Source organism: Anguilla anguilla, chromosome 2 (assembly GCF_013347855.1).
Source record: "Anguilla anguilla isolate fAngAng1 chromosome 2, fAngAng1.pri, whole genome shotgun sequence".
Taxonomy (NCBI): domain Eukaryota; kingdom Metazoa; phylum Chordata; class Actinopteri; order Anguilliformes; family Anguillidae; genus Anguilla; species Anguilla anguilla.
The window spans coordinates 26,120,169-26,138,862 of NC_049202.1; the positions used below are offsets into that span (position 1 = coordinate 26,120,169).

Consider the following 18,694-nt stretch of genomic DNA (forward strand, 5'->3'; position numbering starts at 1 on the left):
AATATCTTTTGAACATCTTTTTAATTCCCAAAATATGCCAGTCGACTGTGGACTACTAATGAAGATTTCAAGCCCCATTCAGTAATACACTCCCAGAACAGTAGAGAAAGCAGTGACATCACACTTACAGCATGCTTTGTCAAGTTTGGAGTCCACCCAATCCAAAATTACCCATTGGGCTTGGAAGTCTAATTTTTAACAAAATGTTTTCTTAAACAGTCTAAAAAAATTCTATATGATTCAATTCAACAACAAAACATTTGTTATACTGTGCAGATGGCAGAAAGTTCTGAAGTTTGTGTCTGGGAAATTGAGAGACTGTGAGGAGAAGCGCCTCCCTCTTTCTGTCCATTACAACAGCCCAGTTTTATTCGGTATTAAAATACTAAAAAACATAGCAAATTAAAACTAGATTATTCTGATATATTCAGACATAATATTATGCAAAGGGATTAAACTGTTTAGGCTCACTGTAAGGATCCATTATCATGCTATGGTTATATTGGTATTGGCTAGTAATAGTCTACAACAAACTTTTCAGCTTAATTAGCATTTAATTTAGAAACGTATGACTCACGTCTTAGATAAAAGTGTTAATGAGCAGTAATCCAGCAAATCTGCAGCCTGAATTCACAGATTGTTCAATAGTAATTAACAATGGTAAATATTTGTACAATGTTTGCTGCAATGATGGTACAATGATGGACAAAAAAAAAAAAACTATTGCAAAATTGCACCTACATGAAAACATTTTTATGAACAACTTAAAGTAATAATCTCGAAGATTTTCATTAAAATAAATGTCTGTTAAGGCACTATCTATCGCTGAATTAGGTAACAAAATGGTGATTGAGCCTATTATTATATTAATTATTATTATTATTATTATTATTATTATTATTATTATTATTATTATTATTAAAATCTATGATTAAAGAACTGGGTGTCTGTGGCGACATTCCCGGGGAAAAATTCACAAGCGGCGCATAGTTAGTGACGCGTTTTCCATCACCCATCAGTGGTTGTTCCGCTAGAGAGGGTAGGCGGGGCTAACGCAACAGGCTCGCTCTTCAACTCACTTTTGTGGGAGCGGCGTACTGTTTTTTTTATACGGTGTCTGCTAGTGTTACAATAACAGAGGGGGGGGGGGGGGGGGGGGGGGGTTATGGAACCCTAAAAAGTTTTTGTGTAACATGAGAGGTTATATTATTTGTTGATGTAGATTTCGTATTACATTTGATGACAATGTAACGTTACTAAATTACATAGCTATGTGCACAGCTAACGCGAGCTACCGGACCATGTCAGGAAAGGCAACATTAGTTTAGACAACGTTGCGCACAGTATCCATCTCTCATATTAGGTAACGTTGCGTTAGCTAGCTAGCTAATGTAATTAACACAATCTAATGTCAGCTAACAATTAGAAAAAACGCTAGCTAACGCTACCGACTGGTACCGACCTCGCAAACCGTCTCTCGAATGCAGTGCTACCTTGTTGCAACGTTGCAGTGTAGCTAACTAAAGGCCAGTTCAGATCAATGATTCACAACGAGACTGGATGCAACTTGCAAAATTCCAAGACGTCTGATTGTAAACGTTCTAAAACTGCACTTGGCAATTTGACAAGATGGGTCTTTTGAGACCCCAGGCAACGGCTTCAGACGCTCTGCAACTAACCAGTTCACACCGCTGCAATTTTCTCTGCAACATTCTAAAACCGTTTTGTCTCGTTGTGAATCATTGAGCTGAACTGGCCTTAGCGTTACCGTTATTTACATTGCCATCAAGTTCATCAATATATTGATCGGAATAAAGCCGGGGTATAGGTGGAGCAGAGCCGGATCTGATTTCTGTGTAAAGATGTCAAGTCGGAGAAAACTAAATAGAAGAAAACGTCAGTATGGATTAGCATTGTTATTATTTTATTACGCTTCCTCATATGTTCCTTCAGCCTTGATGGCCTTTTTGGATGAAATCTCCTTTGTTTTTTGTTTTATTCTTCTTGTTCTGACTGCTAATTTATCACCAAGCTCAGCTTTATACTCGAACAGTTTAGCTAGCAAAACCAGAAACACCAGGGGTAACATTTTGCAAGGCAGTTGTTTCAAAAATATCACACAACAATCATTCACGAAAAAGACTGTTTATTGTGTACGCGATGCTAATTGCACGAGCCACAGCGAATGTCGCGAATTCTTCTCTGCAGTGTAAAGATTTTCATACCGGACAAAACGTGGATAAAGAACGTTTGTGGAAATTGATCATCTCTAATTTTACCCCAGGTCTTCTACAGCATTTTAACCTGGCTCGGCAGTGTAAAGAGTGTTAAGTTAGCATAATGTTAGACAATGAATGAGTATGTACATAACGTTACTTTTATAACAACCACTTTTTTATTCAGTAAGTGTTGTAGTTGGTGTGGCCCCAGGTGCCAACTGACTGACACAGGCGACACTGGTTGGATCCGGTTGGATCTATGGGAAGTGAGGTCCAAAAACACACCTGCAATTACCGCTTCTCGCCATTGGTACCGCCAAAGAGAACGAAACGGAAATCTAAGAGATTGTAACCTTGAAATGTACTAATTTGTACTGTTGTCTCCTTTAAAAAGAAGGAAAATGGAACAGCAAGGATAAATAGAATAAATGGGAAAACAAAAAAAGTGTATCTTTACGTTATTTGCAACTACTGATCTGTCTCACCCCTCCAAAACTCTTCAGCACACTGTCAATAACTCCACTGGGACTACTCTCCTCATAGTCAGAGAGGCTTTTCACTTGGAAAGAGCCAAATCACTCAGGCACTGGGTCCTTCTCACACCCGTTGCGCAGATGGTCACTTAAGGCTCGTACTGACGTACTGGGATCAGTGACGTACACTCCAATGTCTGGAGTGTGTCTCTGCATGCCTGACTGACATTGATTTTGGGTACATTGTTTGCGGCCGACATGAATTTAAAAGCTGTGAACTGATGCTATTGTGAATGTGCAGTCTGGCTGGACCACCCATATTATGTTAGCAAGAGATAACAAGCCAGAGGTAACTAAAGACATTTTATTAAACTACAGCATACTTTGCATAATTTCCATTTTAAGCTAATTGCCTTCAGTTAGCCAGAAGCTCTTATCTAGACCAAATTACCTAAACTTTATGAGATGCCCCAACAAGTGTATGCATGTACAATCTCATTAAAGTATGAAATGTATTACAACGTATGCCATAATACAATATGTAATGTAATGTAATACCTAAAAGTACATTCATAGAGCCATATCATAACCTAATATCAATATATCTAGCAAAATCCATAAGCATATTCACTGGCAGTTTTCTGCAAGCATCTGAAAACCCACCTTTTCAGGTAACCTTCATTTAGTATGCTTTGAGGCATGCACTGCAACAGGCTCTCATATGGTTGAAATTCTGCCTATTTATAGTTGTGCTGGTGTTTGCAAACCATGTAAAATGTACTTTTGCAAAAGAGTAAAAGCATTTGCTAAATTAAAAAGTTGTCAATTGTAATTGTACAATTAGTTTATTACCAGAGCACAATCCCAGAAGTCGAGTGTGCTTATCTCAGTGTTCGCTAGATCAGGTTCATAGTATTGTAAGATGATTGGCACTAAAAGCAGGCCTTAGTGTGATGCAATTAGTGCATATGGCTTTTATATGGGATTTCAAAGTAGTTATGAATGATAAATACTACATCATCAACAAAGCAGCAGCACCGTATTTGTGTTTACACTGAATAACACAAAGTTGTATTTTGGTACTGTGTGAAGAATAAAGATGATCCTACAGGTCTTCACAGGTAATACTATTCTAATGATTAAGTGTGAACTAGTCATACATGTAATTTAAAGATATAACACCATGAATGTCCACAAAGATATTACTGACTTTCTACTTGGGCAACATTCATGGTGCAATTTTTACTGCATTGAAAAATTAATCAGACATTCATTTGATTTAAAGTTTTTTATTTTTATTTATTAGAGTACATACTGACATCTGCTCTACACACTGAAACTTGAGACTTCTCCATAATTATTAGGCCATCCATATGTTTAACAGTCTAATATTGTTATCTTTCCCTGTTGCTGCTCCTATGTAACATCAATAAAACTGCTTCAGCATGCCAAATAAATGCAATTCTCAAGACATTTCCCCACTAAAATTATAAAAAAATATCAACATAAATATTCATTCTACTTTGACTGCAGACAAATTGTATACTAGATTTCCAAGGTACTCTCCTATGGTCAATTGACAGAAGACGTGCCGTAATCAGACAACTAATATTTTTGAGTAAAGTAAGGAGTTACTAGTAGGTGCTTTCAAAAGCACACAAAAAATAACTATACTGTAGCTCCCTGAAGCTCCCTAAAGATCCACAGTAAAATTTTAAAGGATTCCATCAGTCTCCCTTTAACTCTGTAAACACTAAACCTTTTTTACCCCAAATATAATCATCTGCTTACAGCTTCTCTCAATATTATAATAGTCCCACACATTTACAAACAGGAGCCCAAAATACCAAGCTAAATATGCAAGAATACATTCAAAAAGTAGACTTAAAATAATCTTAGTAAAAACATCTTATAAAACTGGTCTTAAAAGAAAACATTTCTTTCTTTGACTGGCTATTTACTGCCATGCACATAATATTTCCATTCCAAGTGGAAGTGTACTGCAGTGTATCCCTTCACCATCTTCCCATCTTCTGACCAGCATCATCCAATTCAGTTCTATTACAGTCTGGATGCAGAATCTTGCTGCCATAGAGGGTACATCAGTGTCACTGCACTGAGGAAAATACATGTTCCTTGAAAATAAAATGAAGACAAGAAGCATCGAAAAGCCTTTGAGTCTTCCTGATCAGCAAGTCATTGGGTAGCCCAAGGCATGCTGAAAAAAGTGCCACACGTATCACGTTCCGGGGTTCTTGTTGCAGGCGTGGCTAATATTATGGAGCCGGATAAGAACAGTCATTATTGTTATGGTACGCAAATGTCTGTCTTACGCCCGTGGTGGCAGTCCCAAATTTGCTGTTTACCACAGATCTAGGTTTGTCGTGTTGGCAAATCCGGGGTTCTCACGGAGTTTCCAGTACGTTCCATTTGTTATCCATACATCCCGTCCAGCTGCATCAACGGCTTTCCTGAAGATGGAGAATGTATGGTTAGCATCCATTTGCTCTCTGTTCTGGCCTATGGCAGCAATACTTGGATTAAGCACAATAAAATGGTTTACTTTTGCCAATCATGTTTGCATTAGTATCTAAGTGCCATATTGGAAGGCTGAGCTTTGGAATATGAGCTTTATTCATCTACATAAGAGCTTTGAATCAAGGTAAACAACCAAAACAATTCTGTGATTATTTTGTTAATTTCAGGCTAGTATAGCCTCTTGAAAAGATACAGCCCATGCCGACTCGAGTTAAACATTTATCTCTGTTCTTTTTTATTTGACTGGTTTCGTCATAAATAGGTTTACTCAATTCACTTTACTGCTGTATCCTGGGAGACCATTTAATTTATTATCTTTAATGGGAAAGGACAACTCCGTGTAAGGCACAACTAACCTGAAAAAGCGAGGGATGTGCTCCTCCCCCTTTTTGCCCATATCCTTCCGCCGGTCCCTCTGCTTGTTCTCTACTTCATCCTTCTTCTTCTCTGCCTCATCCAGCTTCCCTTCTTCCAACATCCTGAGGAGGAGGCAAAAATCCATCAATCTCCCAATGTCTGAGAACTCAAAAAAGTGGGTTTGAATAAGCCCCAATGAACCTAATATATAGACAAGCATGCTTGTCAAACGTAAGACTCTGGAGACCCAGTTGAGATGATTACAATCCTTAATGACCACAACGCTTACCGGTTTTCTTAAGGCAACCTCGCCCATTTTATGGACTGTAATTGGCTTGTTCAAATACAATCCCAAAACCTTGTTTAATTCCATTTATTACCTCAGGTGTTGCTCCCTGAAAAACTTGTACTAGTCATCGCAGGCTACAGCTACCACGCACATGTTAAACTCATGTTGACATGTAGAAAGTTGGTCTACTCCTCCTAGCCCAGGAAGCACCACTCACCTCTGGTCTGGGCGCAGACGGGTGTCTGTGGGCGGCAACAGGGGGAGCAGCTTGGGGGGGAGCTCGTTCATCTCCATTGCAAATCTCGAGAAGCCATAGTATGTGAAACTTTCACTGGGCTGAGGGTCTGCAGGACAACAGTCAGGAGAAGCCATGGTAAGGAGTCACAGAACAGCTCATCTTTTACTTTGAGTCAAGTTACCCAAAAAGATCTCCATTACGACAAAATGGCCCTGCCTTCTTCGACTGGTTAAATACTCACTTGGTTTCCAGATGCATTGTGGTATGGGCAGGGTGTCGCAAAAGATGCCCTCATGCCACAGACCCCCAAACCGGTGGACAACATTGCCGGCCTGATCAAGAACTGTCCCTTGTACCTCGTTCGTGTGATTGTCTGAGCCCCAGTAACGAGACTGAAGTGAACGGGGGACAGAGAGACAAAGCATTCCTTATTCCAATCTCTTAAAGATGCTGGTAAGTCAGTCACATGCAATAAACCAGGTTTCTGACAAGAGCTGCTTTAATATATCAGCATTATTACTTCCAAGTGTCTTGCATTTCTAACATTTTATACATTGTTGTTATTACAGCTGAACTACAGTTTAGTTTAGACAGGGTCAAAATTTCTCCTAATGTACGCAAACATATGACCTTTCTTGACATTGTATGGAGAGCCGCTGGAGCACAGAGCTAACCTTGACGAAGGTGATCTTGCAGGTGCAGACACTGTTGTTCAGGTTGTGGATTATGATATCGCCATAGTGCTCGAGGTAACGCTGTTGACTCAATACGTTGTGAATGCACGTGACCACTTTGTTCCACTCATAGTGGTCATTGAACCTACAGGTTGGCAACAGATAGAGGGCAGTAGGTCAAAGTGGACAGTTTTTACCAAGGGACAGAAAGAGTTCAACGAATAGAAAATAAATAAATGGAGTATAAATGTTAAGTTATCATGAAACGTTTTTAGTTCAAGGAATTTTAACATGTAGTGTGAACATCAATACTTTTATGTACATCTCCTCATTTTTGACAAACACATAACTGCGTTTCTGAAAAATGAATTTCTATTCCCTTCTGATCCTGGTCCAGGAGCTGATGAAACCTGAGAACAAACACTCACTTGGGAAGAGTGACATTCACCATCCCTGTTGGCATGATCTCCAGTGATTTACCCCAGAATTTGTTCTTCCAACGCTGGTCTGTAAAGCACAACACAATGGCGTGTTTTGTATGTACTTCAAGTGTTCCATGACTATTTTAAAGTCTGCTATTGTTTTACTCTAGCCATTAATACTCATACACATTGTACACTGTAAATGTAAATACAAAGCACACAGTAATCCATATGTATACACACATCACCTATGAAGTGGATAAATGGACACAGTTTTTTTTTTTATTATAACAGGAAACCCTACCTTGCCAGAATGAGAAGTTCTCTGCATCAGCATGGCAGGCAGAAATGGGGGGATGGTGGCATACCTTGAGACAGCAGACAAGAGATTTAAGCAAATGCTGACTTGAGCTGACTTTAGCTGACCCTTTTGTTTAACAGCTCATTCCACTGGCAGTATTCTAGGCAGAATGCTCCAAATATGAAATATTTCCAGTCTGTATATTGTTGATTGTGAAGAGCACTGTGATTTGTATTAGTGTTGATAGATTTGCACTGCATCCTGGAGTAATTTCCCATGGAATAGTCTCCTTTAAAACTAATCCATGAAAAGACTGAGTAAGAGCAGAAGTGGGTCCTCCAGGCCTAGCCCTGACCTGTTCACTGATGTAACGGAAGCCCATGTCCTCCCGTATGCATTCAAAGGTCTCTCCCAGGATGGGGTTGAAGGGTTTGTATCTGTTGCGGTAGCGAGCGGTGGCATAACCAGAGATGGCAAAGGCAGCAATGTACACCTGGTCAGAGCAGAGAGGGGAAACTATTAACACACTCTCCTTCATCCTACACATGGAACATATGCATATACTGTGTCTACAGTAGGAAACATACAGCGGATTAAAGTTGTATCACAATGAGATTTCAGCCAGTGAAAATACCAGATACTGTAACAGTTGAAGCCATAACTAGTGACCCCATTAGTCACTCTCACCCAACACATAACTATTGGAAATGTGCTTTACCATGGCAATTTCAATATGATAGTCAGCATCAGATAATCAGCTAAAGCAGCTTTGACTGCAATCTTTTTAACCATCATATTATAAATGCAGAGTCACTCTAACTAGGAAGCAGTGGGGGGTGAATTTAATTAAAATTGAATTTCATGGGAATATTCCAATTCAAAACTTAAACATTTTTGAATTGATAAATTCCTGTTTGAATGATCAATAATTATTGCAATTCCAACTGAATACCATGTTATTACATTAGGCTAGATGAAGTACAGATTGAAGCAGCCAATGCTAACCATTCTCTGGTAGGGGTCGTCTGTTTGGCTGGCGGTGTCCAGCAGCTCATAGTACTCCAGTTCCTCACAGAGCCTTTGCAGTAGGCAGACTGGCTCGTTGAGTGGAATGGGCATGGACACACGCGACAGGTCCTTTCCAATGTTGTTGTAGAGGATGGTCATCAGACCAATGTGGCTGTTGTCGGGGCACGGGGCGGGCAGGGTGGTGCGGCGGCCAGTGTCCTTGGGGACACGAATGGGCACGTTTGTCGAAGTGGAGATACTGGCACGGTACTTCAGAGTGGCCGCTGTTGCAATTGCTGTTGAGGTTCACAAAATTTAGTTCAGTTTTTTTTAGGATACACCCAATACACTCCTATTTCATGAATTCATTCACCGCACTCCAAGAGGTTGATAAATGAATTTTTTAAAACAAATTTGGCGCTCAATGTGGGGCTGAGCATTCCCACCTCAATTTGTTTTGGCCAATTGTCTGCAACCACAGCCACATACAGGCGTGAACCCCACTGCTGATTGGGGAGAGTGGACATCTACGGTTTTCCAACACATGTAATGCTGCCAGCTGCATCTCGTGACACCAGTGACTACAGCGAAGCTCAGCAAACTCCTAGCAATCTGTCGATCGACCAGCAGGGGTCACTAGATAGCAATGCACACGGAACCCTATCCAACTAAACTCTCCCCTGTCCAGGGAGATGCAATCCTCACTTGTGCATTGGCCTATGGAGCTACTGGCCAAAGTTTGAACCAGCAGGGTCCGGATTCAAGACTGTGAGACTCAACCATGCAGCGCAGTGTGGTGCTTTAATCTAATGAGCCACCCAGCAGCCCCTACTAGGCCCTTCAAAAGGACCAGGGACTCACGTCACTCATGGCAGATTATGCAGAAATTATGCAGAAACTGCATGAACAAATTATAGTAGGGTAAAAATTAACCAATTCAGAAATGGCTGCACTAAAAATAATAAATACTGCACCCAAGCTCCCATAAATAGCCTGCAATTCCATATAAATTCCAGCACTTAAAATAATGTAATGTAGAGCACTGTAGAAATCTACGGTGCTCGGAAAGCATCAGTATTAACAAAAGTAAGAACTTTTACAGAACTTTTACTAAATAAACACGAGATAGGACCACACTTAGGAAAACCATTGTTATTACAGTACAATAACCACAGAATGAAAACAGAATTAGGTCAAACTGAATTTATTCAAGGGCACTTCTCTTAGTAAAATGCTCAGGGTTCCCACCCCAAACAAAAACATTTACAAAGTTTACAATATCAAAATTTTAAAGAGTTTAACAGAGCACACAGAGCGGCAGACATGCCAGGGACATCTCTCATGGAACAATAGTTTTTGCTATTCGAATAACGTAAGAACTTAAATACAAAAATGCTATCATAAGTTTGGCCCTGAGGACAAAGCCCAGGACCAGTAGGAAATGAAGACTGACCATGGTGTTCCTCCAGCTCAGAGTTGCTTGTGGTGTCATCGCTCAGTCCTGACTCGTCTGACGCCTCAGAGTAAGTCTCGCACAGGACGGTGTCATAAGCGTCAAAGTACTCTGTTGTAGACTCAGCCATTGAGGGGGCCCGGCGGCATGAGTGCCGTTTAGAAGATTGCCTGCTAGTTGGGAAGGGATCCTGCTGGAGTGTGGGAGGGAGGGAGAGAGAGAGAGAGAGAGAGAGATAACAATACAAATTCATACTGTTGCCTTCGAGGACTTCCTTGCAAATGTTTGCTGTTGACAGAATCTATGTTAAATAGGGAGGTCAAACCGGTTTTGGCGATTTTTCAAACATTTTGACTGTTTATTTGTCATGTACGGTATTATGTCATAAATGCGACAGTATGATAAAATAAAACATATGAATGGCTAACTTGCCAGAAAATAACGGTAGTTTGCTTTAATATGATTTTAAATATTAGCCATTCCCCTTTTCCATGTAATCACTCTCATTGGAGGGAAGTGCATCATCAATCTTTATTTAGAGTGGAGTTATCTTTTTTCTTCAACAATATTTAGTGCTATTCGTGCAGCAAAACTAAAATACTGTACATCTTTACTTCTATATATTGTTATGGGATGTAACATTTAATGAAATATGTGTTCCCAAAACGTTTGTGTCAAAGCTAGCGGCCCTATTTGGCGCTAGCTTCAAAATTCCATTGCAGTTGGGGACTCAGTCTCTAAAAGGCACGTCTCCTTTCTCACCATGATTTTTTTTTTTTAAACACCCATTTGTAAAACCAAAATGCTTTATTCCAAACTATAGACAAGATCTTGATGAAGATGTAAAAATCTTGTTGTTCAAACTTGGTTTACCCGTGACCTAGCCACCAGAAAAACATTTAATAGCCACAAGAACAGCACTAGCCATAGGCTAGCTGGCTGTGGCAATCTAGCCCTTGGGGACTCTGAATCGACAAGGTTTGTCTCCCCTTTTTCATAGTAATCATTAAAAAAACACCCATTCGTAAAACTAAAATGCTTTATACCACACTATAGACAAGTTCTTGGTGAAGATCTACAAGTAAAAATTTAATTCTTCAAACTAAGTTTTCTGGTCTAGCCATGTCACAAAACATTTTAGAGGGTCTCTTTGCCAGCATAATAATTTGGACTGATCGGAATTAAACAATCAGGATGATGTCACGACGTGCATATTGTGATTACATTGTGGGCAGAACGTTCGACCTCCCTATGTTAAGTGCTCATGCAATTAGAAGCACCTTGAAGCCAAAGCAAAGGTTGGTCGTTCAGAGTGAGAGACCAAGTGGAACAGACAGATCAGTTGAGAAGGTGAGACGTGGTTGAAGAGCATAAGCAGGGCAAGAATGTCCATGAGAAAGAGTAATGAGTAGAGAGAGGTAGTGCGCATGATGGAACCTGGGACAGCAACACACCTGCTCCGGGCGGACAGTGCTGAAGGACTCATCTGAGGAGTCCGAGGTCAAGGACTGGGAGTGGACTTTCGTCAGACGGGATTTCATCTCCAACTGGACACATACAAACATACATACATGCATGCGTACATACGTACATACATATGCATGTACGTACAGACATGCATCCAAAACAAACAGGCATACATACATGCATACAAAACAAACATGCACACATACATACATACATGCATATGGGGACACTAGTTAAGGGTTTATACGGTCATTTAAAGTACTCTTGGAGAATGTAAAGGTCTGGAGACCTCCAAACTAACTGAAACAAGCAAGCAGGAGGTGGGGGGTGGGAGGTGTTGCAGCAGCACTGGTGGTACCTAATTCATTCACTACTCAAAACCAAATGTGCTCAAATCCCAAAGAATACTATGTAAAATGGCACAGCTAAGCAAACAAATTCTATAAGCATTAAATGAAGTAGAAGAGCAGGCCGCCACACCTCTTGTGAGATGTATCAGCTTGACAGCCCCAACCGGTTTAATGTTCTTCACTTCTAAGAACAATGGGCCACAGTGTTTGGAAGGGTGAGCTCCAAGAACCACATCTGTGTCACTAAAGTAAGCCATTGTTGTGGATCTTATTAGTTTTCCAGAGATGCTTCAGATTGGAAACGGATACAGGTTGAGACCTTTCTGTCATGTAACGCTAAGTAATGTTAAGCTCACCTCAGAGAGAGCAGTGCATAGACTGGCTAGCTGGTTGGAGGTGGACTGGTGCAGTTCAGGGCTCCTCCAGGCCTCCCTCAGCCTCTGACGCTCCAGGACCAGGGTGTCATGTACAGACTTCAGAGACACATGTACTGCAGGGAAAGAGAAGGTGTGAGAGATAGTGTGTGAGAGAGGGAGCTACCAAATCAACAAGAGTTTTGGTGGCCTAAGACATGAATATGGCAGACCAAGGGTTGGGGGGGGGGGGGGGGGGGAGTTGGTACGGTGGGGTGAAAAAAGCAATTGTGGATTGATGAAATGATAGCCACAGACATGTAAATTACCCTACCATTAAAATATGTTCCAAAACACATTTTAAAAATGGTTGTGGCCCTAATTGACTGTGCAGAGTGTATGCCAGCAGCCGGCTCTGAAAACAATGTACAGCATATGCGCTCATTGAAAGACACGAGAGGTGGAGGCAGACATGTTCTTCCCACAGTAGATTTTCAAAGACAAGGAAAAAATATAACATTTAATTAAATCAATAATCGCTTAGTTTTAGATGAAAAAACTGAAAATCATTACATATACATATACAATACATATTAGTCTGTCATTGCCTGATAATAATAATAATAAGTATTATTATTATTATTATTATTATTGATGCTGTTACTTGCTGTTATGCTGTCTCTTGTTGTCATAATTAAAGTATTGTATAGCAAAGTATTTTGTGACTGTTTTTCTGTGTTTTTCCAGTCGATAAAGCAGTTTGAGTTTTTAGAGAGGGCATATGCATATACAAATCAAAAATGCAATATCAATAATCAATGTCCTGGAAAAACATCACAACAAATGAAATGTGATTTTTTAATGCAGATTAAAAAGGCCAGGGAAACGTGTCATAGTGGTGTCTGTATCAGGCTGTGACTCTCACCCCTCTGGGACACGGTGCAGATGTCCTGCTGGATCTTCTTTGCCTCGGGGGAGTTGGTGCTGGGAGAGGACATCTGGGAGTGTACGTATTCGGGGATGGACGGGACCGAGGTACCCAGTGAGGAGCTGCCCAGCTGACTGGATGACATCTGTGGGGCAGGAGAAGGGGTGGGGATGGGATGGGATGGGGAATGCCAGTGCACGTCAAAGAGGGAATAAGAAACTTTATCACACAGGAGTATGGCTAAACTATGGTAAACCTATGGCAATGCTAGTTGACACATCATTCAAGTTAACTTATTTATTTTAATGAAGGTTTGAAAATATAAATTCTGTATGATAATGTGAGAATGAAAGGTGCAGACCAAAAAACTCCAGCTTGTGGTTTATCAGCATATGATTGGTATTTTGAATGATATTTAGAGTTTTGTCAATAAAACATAAGTCAAATAAGAAATGGAATGTTTCTATAAATCAAATGAAACTGATTATGCAGATTAAAAGACTATAGTAATTACTAAAGAGTGTCTAAGATTTAATTATATCCTTCAAGTCTTTGAGTCACAAAATATGGAAATCTTTTTCATCTGTCAAATGAAATAAAAGTTTAATATAAATTGTAATGGATTAGAAGAAAAGATCAGGATCAGACAAGAAGCATATCTCAACCATGTCATTTTTGTTTTAACTGCTCAATTCAACAGGTAAGAAAGTATGTAAATCACAAATGCAGTCACAAATGCAGCTGTGAACCAAGAGCTTGTTTTCCTAAACTAAATTTGAAACTAACTAACTAATAAACTAGTAGGAATCTAACTATGACCTCCCTTGAGTTTGTAACATTTTTCAAAACCAAACCAAGTTCTCTCAGGATTGGCTTAAGCAAATTATCATCTGTGTATGTTCCTCATGAATTAAAATTTGTATATACAAATTAAATTACAGTTAATAATATTAATAAGCTACCAAATTACTGTTATTGGAGATCCACATGGTCCACCTAATGTGTCACACTCTGACTCACCGATTTAGTGATCCTGCGAAAAGGCTTCATGTGAAAAAAGGAATTTTAAAGGTTACTTTGGGGTTAGGCCTTCTGATATTCAAAATTATGCTATTTATATAATGCATGTACTGTACCATTAGCTTGTAAAAGTTGTTTGGTTCCAGACTAAGGCAGAAGGCCCAAGACCTTGGTCACTCCCAAAGGCACCAATACCACCAGAGAATCGCAGCGGAAATCTTCCAACGGTTTTCCTTTTAATAAGAAATGACAACAGAAAAGAAGCTGTTCTCACCACCCCAAGAGCCTCGAACCGGGACAGTGTACGTGAGTGTCCCCAGACCTTGTTGGACTTCTTCTTGGGTTTCTCAAGGGTCAGATTCTGAAAAGAGATGGAAATAAACACAACAAAAAGTACAGGCTGTAGGAACCATCCCTGTACTGAAATTCATTATAAAAGCACTCAATGGATACTGTTGGGCAACTCGTGATAAGGCACAGTTCTGGAGTGTGGATAGGGCCCATTATCTAGTATGAAATCTGGACCATGCCAATACTGACTGAGGTCAGCAACCGCACAGAGAGACCCCCACTCGTCAATCAGGCACCTCGAGTCTGGATGCGCAAACACTTCCTCCACGTAGCACAAGTGGACTGCATAGAGACACAGCAGACTGATACCATGTAGTTGGGAGGATAATGTTTGTGTCTCTGCTCTGGCAGAGGAGGCTGCAGTAATGAGCACACATAGAAACACACACACACACAAACACACACAGCACAAGACAAGCAAATTAGGTATTCCAAACTGGAAGAAAAAATGAAGGGATTAAAAAACATTCTGTGAAAGGTAGTAGTGGGCTACTGTAGGATATCACACAATGTTCATTATTAGTAATGCACCAAATGAATTCCCAAACCATATCATGTCATCATGTCAAGGCCTGACATCCCTGGAATGATGACCTGTAGAAAAGTACCCCCATGTCATTAAAATAGTTAATGTTAGAGACTTTTATCCAGGACCCATGACCGGCAGCAGTGGCAAGACACTCATGCTTATATCATCACTATGGATCTATTCAAAACATGTAGCTATTGTTATATGTATTGATTCTGATAAAGTATGAAATATTTAATTAATATTTAATAATATGTAATAAAACTGCTGGATGGACTCTCAGGTCTCCAGACCTCAGCAGGGAATGCATTTAGTAGCTAACTACTATGTGATTGTTATATTATAACTGATACATAAAGACACAAGAAGGAAATTCAGATAGGAAACATAGATTCTGCTCCCCAGCAGTGAATCTGAAAAGACTCCACATTTCTTCATAAAATGGTTATGTTTTGGATTGTTCTTGGCTATGTCGAACACAGACAGGTTTCTCAGGCTCAGATGCAGAGGTTTGTAAACACACAGCCTCAGCGCTCGGGTTCTTGGACAGGCCATGTTCACAGGCATGTGGGTATCTCTTACCCAACGCCACATGCTTCTCACCTGCATGCTGATGATGCGCTGGAGCTCGCCATTGTTGAAGGGCTGGTCCCCTCCCTCCAGGGCCTGCAGCCTCTGCACCAGCTGGTTCAGCTCCGTCAGATCATTCTGGCAGCGATTCAGCTCTGCAGATGCAGGGATCAGTGTTAGGACATACAAACAGCCTTTGTACCGAACAGCACCAGGCCCTGACCTGGCCCAAAATCTGATCTACACTTTCAGCGGAATGGGTTCCAAAAGGCTCAACTGTGTCTCCATAGAAGAACTCTATGTAGATCAAGGGTTCTTTGTCAATCTAGAACACATGGTACTTAACCTACTATAAAGCATAGAGGGTTCCATAAAGAACTAAAAAGGGTTCCCCAATGGAGAAAAGCCAAATAACGTGTCTGTTGCTACCAAGTTACTTACTGTTCAGTGCCATCTTACTGTGCTATCAGACAAGATAACAATTAGCTACTTTTATTCATATTAGAGTTAGAAGTAGAAGTAATAATAAGAATAAGAATCATTTGTATTGCTGTTGTTGTTGTTATTATTACACAATAATATGACAGAAAATTGAAAATTTGTGCATCCATTACAAGGATTCTCAGGAATCAAAAGGGGAGCAATATTCACTGACAGCATCTTTAACACTTTTAGGCACCAGTGGGTTTGCAATGCATGCTCCCCAAAACTAATAATTAATTTTACCTTGGAAACAGCAGTCAGTATCCTGAGTCTGTTGCAGCCACGCAGCGACCTTGCTGTTGACAGCTCGGCTTGCAGTGGGCATTTCCTCCACTGGGGGAGCTGCTTCATTCAGTGTGGATGCAGTGCTCTTAAATTGAGTGCAGGAAGACCCCTGTATAACAGACAGTACAGAGGTTAAAGAATTCCTATAATTGTTCCATTGAATCCCCTCCATGATTTCTCCTCATATGGAAAACATCTTAAACAAACATTTTATAAGAAACTGTGAGAATCTGTGGAGCAATACATTGAAACAGGTCAAATAATGTGAAGCTGCTCATATTTTTAACTGTAATCTAGCTTACCCTTCTTGGTATCAAAACATATTTTGTGTAGGAAAGAACTTGGGATATGGGAAGATATGGGAATATGGCCAATTTATGTAACACATAGCTGCATCCAATTTTAATATTAATTTAAAATATTTTTTGTACAATCATCATAGCTAATCCATGTGTTTATTTAATGAATTCAATGCTGCGCTTTGTTGCTTGGCAATCTACTCACTTCTGGTAAGCCGCCATTGCGCTGCATAAGGCTGGTGGCGGACGGCAGCACGTTGCCCCCCTGCGACAGTGCCTGCAGAAACCCATTGTGCATGTGCACAGCCTCGTTCTTCTTAAACACGCGGTGGGCGCTCAGCTTCGTCGCCCAGATGTAGAACAGATCCTGGGTCTTTGCCTAAAGGTTGCACGTGGGGTACATATATTAGCAGTCTGCTTAACTGTTTTAAGCAATGCATTTTAATATGGAAATAGGACAGGTAGACTAAAAACTAAAATCACTTGGCTCCCTGTTGTTCATATTTATATTATATTCATGGATTATCTTACATTACTTTATATTTTCTGTTAATCTCTCTCCAAAAATATTAACTTATTTGTGCTTCAATTAATTGTTTGGACCACATGCTCACTGTGATAGAACTTGTGATATGTGATAACATTTGAAACAGTGAACATGTTATTAAAAAACATATTACTGTATACTGTGGATGTTGATTCTGGCTCAAAAAAAATGCTGAACACATTGCTCATAAACTTTCATTTAAAAATAACAACTGCTGATTATCACTGTATACAGATCTAGATCAACTTTATAGTACTACCTTCACGTGATACAGACTGTGCCCTGCATCGAGGTCAATGCGCTTTGATTTCTGATTGATCGACATGACTGCCAGGCTGACATCCAATGAACCATGCAGTTTCCCCCTTGCAATCTGGAGAAAAGAAGTGAAAATATCATGTTATGGACCACAGTCAACAGAAAAGAAGCATGACTTTCATCATTTCATTGTATTAATGAAGGAGCAGCTTATTACACACTTACATCTTGCGGGGTTTTGGAGTACTTGAGGATTCCCTTGTCCAACACAAAGTACCTCTGAAAATACAGCAGACTCAGGTTCCTCTACATCCCATTCAGTTCACACACTCAAACCATGAAATTTGAATGCTAAGTACATGACATGCACATCCCAGCATTCCCCCTTACCTTGTGCCAGCCATTGAGGGGCCTCTTCCTTCTCTTCATCAAATAGCCCTCACAGACGCCTGGCACGGTCATATCTGTGTGAGCCTCTCCACCAGAGAACATCTGAATGTCATCCATCACTTCCCAGTCCTTGGCGTTCTAGAAGGAAAACCACAGTCAACATTGAATGTAGACCATAATGAATAGATCTTATGCACCTGGTGCTGAAAAGCACTCACCATGGATCATTTTTTCAGGTCTCTTCCATCTCAAAAGTGTCTGTTTGAACACACTAGTGAGATACAAGAGACCTCTAAAACTGAGCAATGGTCAGTGCTTTAGGGTTCAAGGCCATAAAAAATACACCTTATATACCATGAGTCGGTTTTTTATGGTCACTTGCATCTCATAAGTGTATTTACATTACAGGCATTTAGCAGACGCTCTTATCCAGAGCGACTTACACAACTTTTACATAGCATTTTTTTACATTGTATCCATTTATACAGCTTGATATATACTGAAGCAATGCAGGTTAAGTACCTTGCTCAAGGTGTCCTTACCTGGGATTCGAACCTAAGACCTTTCGGTTACAAGCCCAGTTCCTTACCCACTGTGCTACACTCCGTCCTATTTAAAAAGAAACTAAATTTTTGCTAGCAATCACATCCCTCCTTTGTAGTAATCCTGGCATACATTACTTGTGGGCTTTATTCAGTTCACTGGGTCTCACCACTGTAAACAAATACACCATAGATCCATCTTTGTATCCAAATGATTTGATGGTATCAAGAGCTACTTTACTCAGCTGTGGTCACAGGCATGGACAGATCTCAAGTTACATTGTAAACACGGTCTTCATGTTTGATTCATTAATTGAACAAGTCAATAGGCCTGCGTGTCAGATATTGAT

General features: G+C 40.2%; 1 protein-coding gene across 3 annotated transcripts in view; it reads right to left on the bottom strand.

Annotated features, from left to right (window-relative positions):
- Positions 1–3,965: 3,965 nt before the first annotated feature.
- osbpl7 (oxysterol binding protein-like 7) overlaps positions 3,966–18,694 on the bottom strand; it is a 28,854-nt gene continuing 14,125 nt past the window's right edge. Inside the window, exons 1-21 of one of the 3 annotated variants that reach the window (XM_035403761.1) lie at positions 18,345–18,361; positions 17,803–17,940; positions 17,638–17,691; positions 17,414–17,527; positions 16,813–16,986; positions 16,267–16,417; positions 15,574–15,695; positions 14,365–14,451; positions 13,068–13,215; positions 12,146–12,279; positions 11,427–11,519; positions 9,973–10,165; positions 8,517–8,815; positions 7,867–8,004; positions 7,515–7,578; positions 7,217–7,295; positions 6,789–6,933; positions 6,356–6,506; positions 6,094–6,220; positions 5,587–5,709; positions 3,966–5,163 (exon numbers count right to left, since the gene is read on the bottom strand). In XM_035403761.1, the coding sequence (XP_035259652.1) occupies positions 5,055–5,163; positions 5,587–5,709; positions 6,094–6,220; positions 6,356–6,506; positions 6,789–6,933; positions 7,217–7,295; positions 7,515–7,578; positions 7,867–8,004; positions 8,517–8,815; positions 9,973–10,165; positions 11,427–11,519; positions 12,146–12,279; positions 13,068–13,215; positions 14,365–14,451; positions 15,574–15,695; positions 16,267–16,417; positions 16,813–16,986; positions 17,414–17,527; positions 17,638–17,691; positions 17,803–17,919 (2,622 nt within the window). In that variant the 5' untranslated portion in view covers positions 17,920–17,940; positions 18,345–18,361 and the 3' untranslated portion in view covers positions 3,966–5,054. Of the gene's footprint in view, positions 5,164–5,586; positions 5,710–6,093; positions 6,221–6,355; positions 6,507–6,788; positions 6,934–7,216; positions 7,296–7,514; positions 7,579–7,866; positions 8,005–8,516; positions 8,816–9,972; positions 10,166–11,426; positions 11,520–12,145; positions 12,280–13,067; positions 13,216–14,364; positions 14,452–15,573; positions 15,696–16,266; positions 16,418–16,812; positions 16,987–17,413; positions 17,528–17,637; positions 17,692–17,802; positions 17,941–18,344; positions 18,362–18,694 lie in introns of those variants that run through there. The other 2 variants (XM_035403760.1, XM_035403759.1) reach the window with 2 other exon arrangements.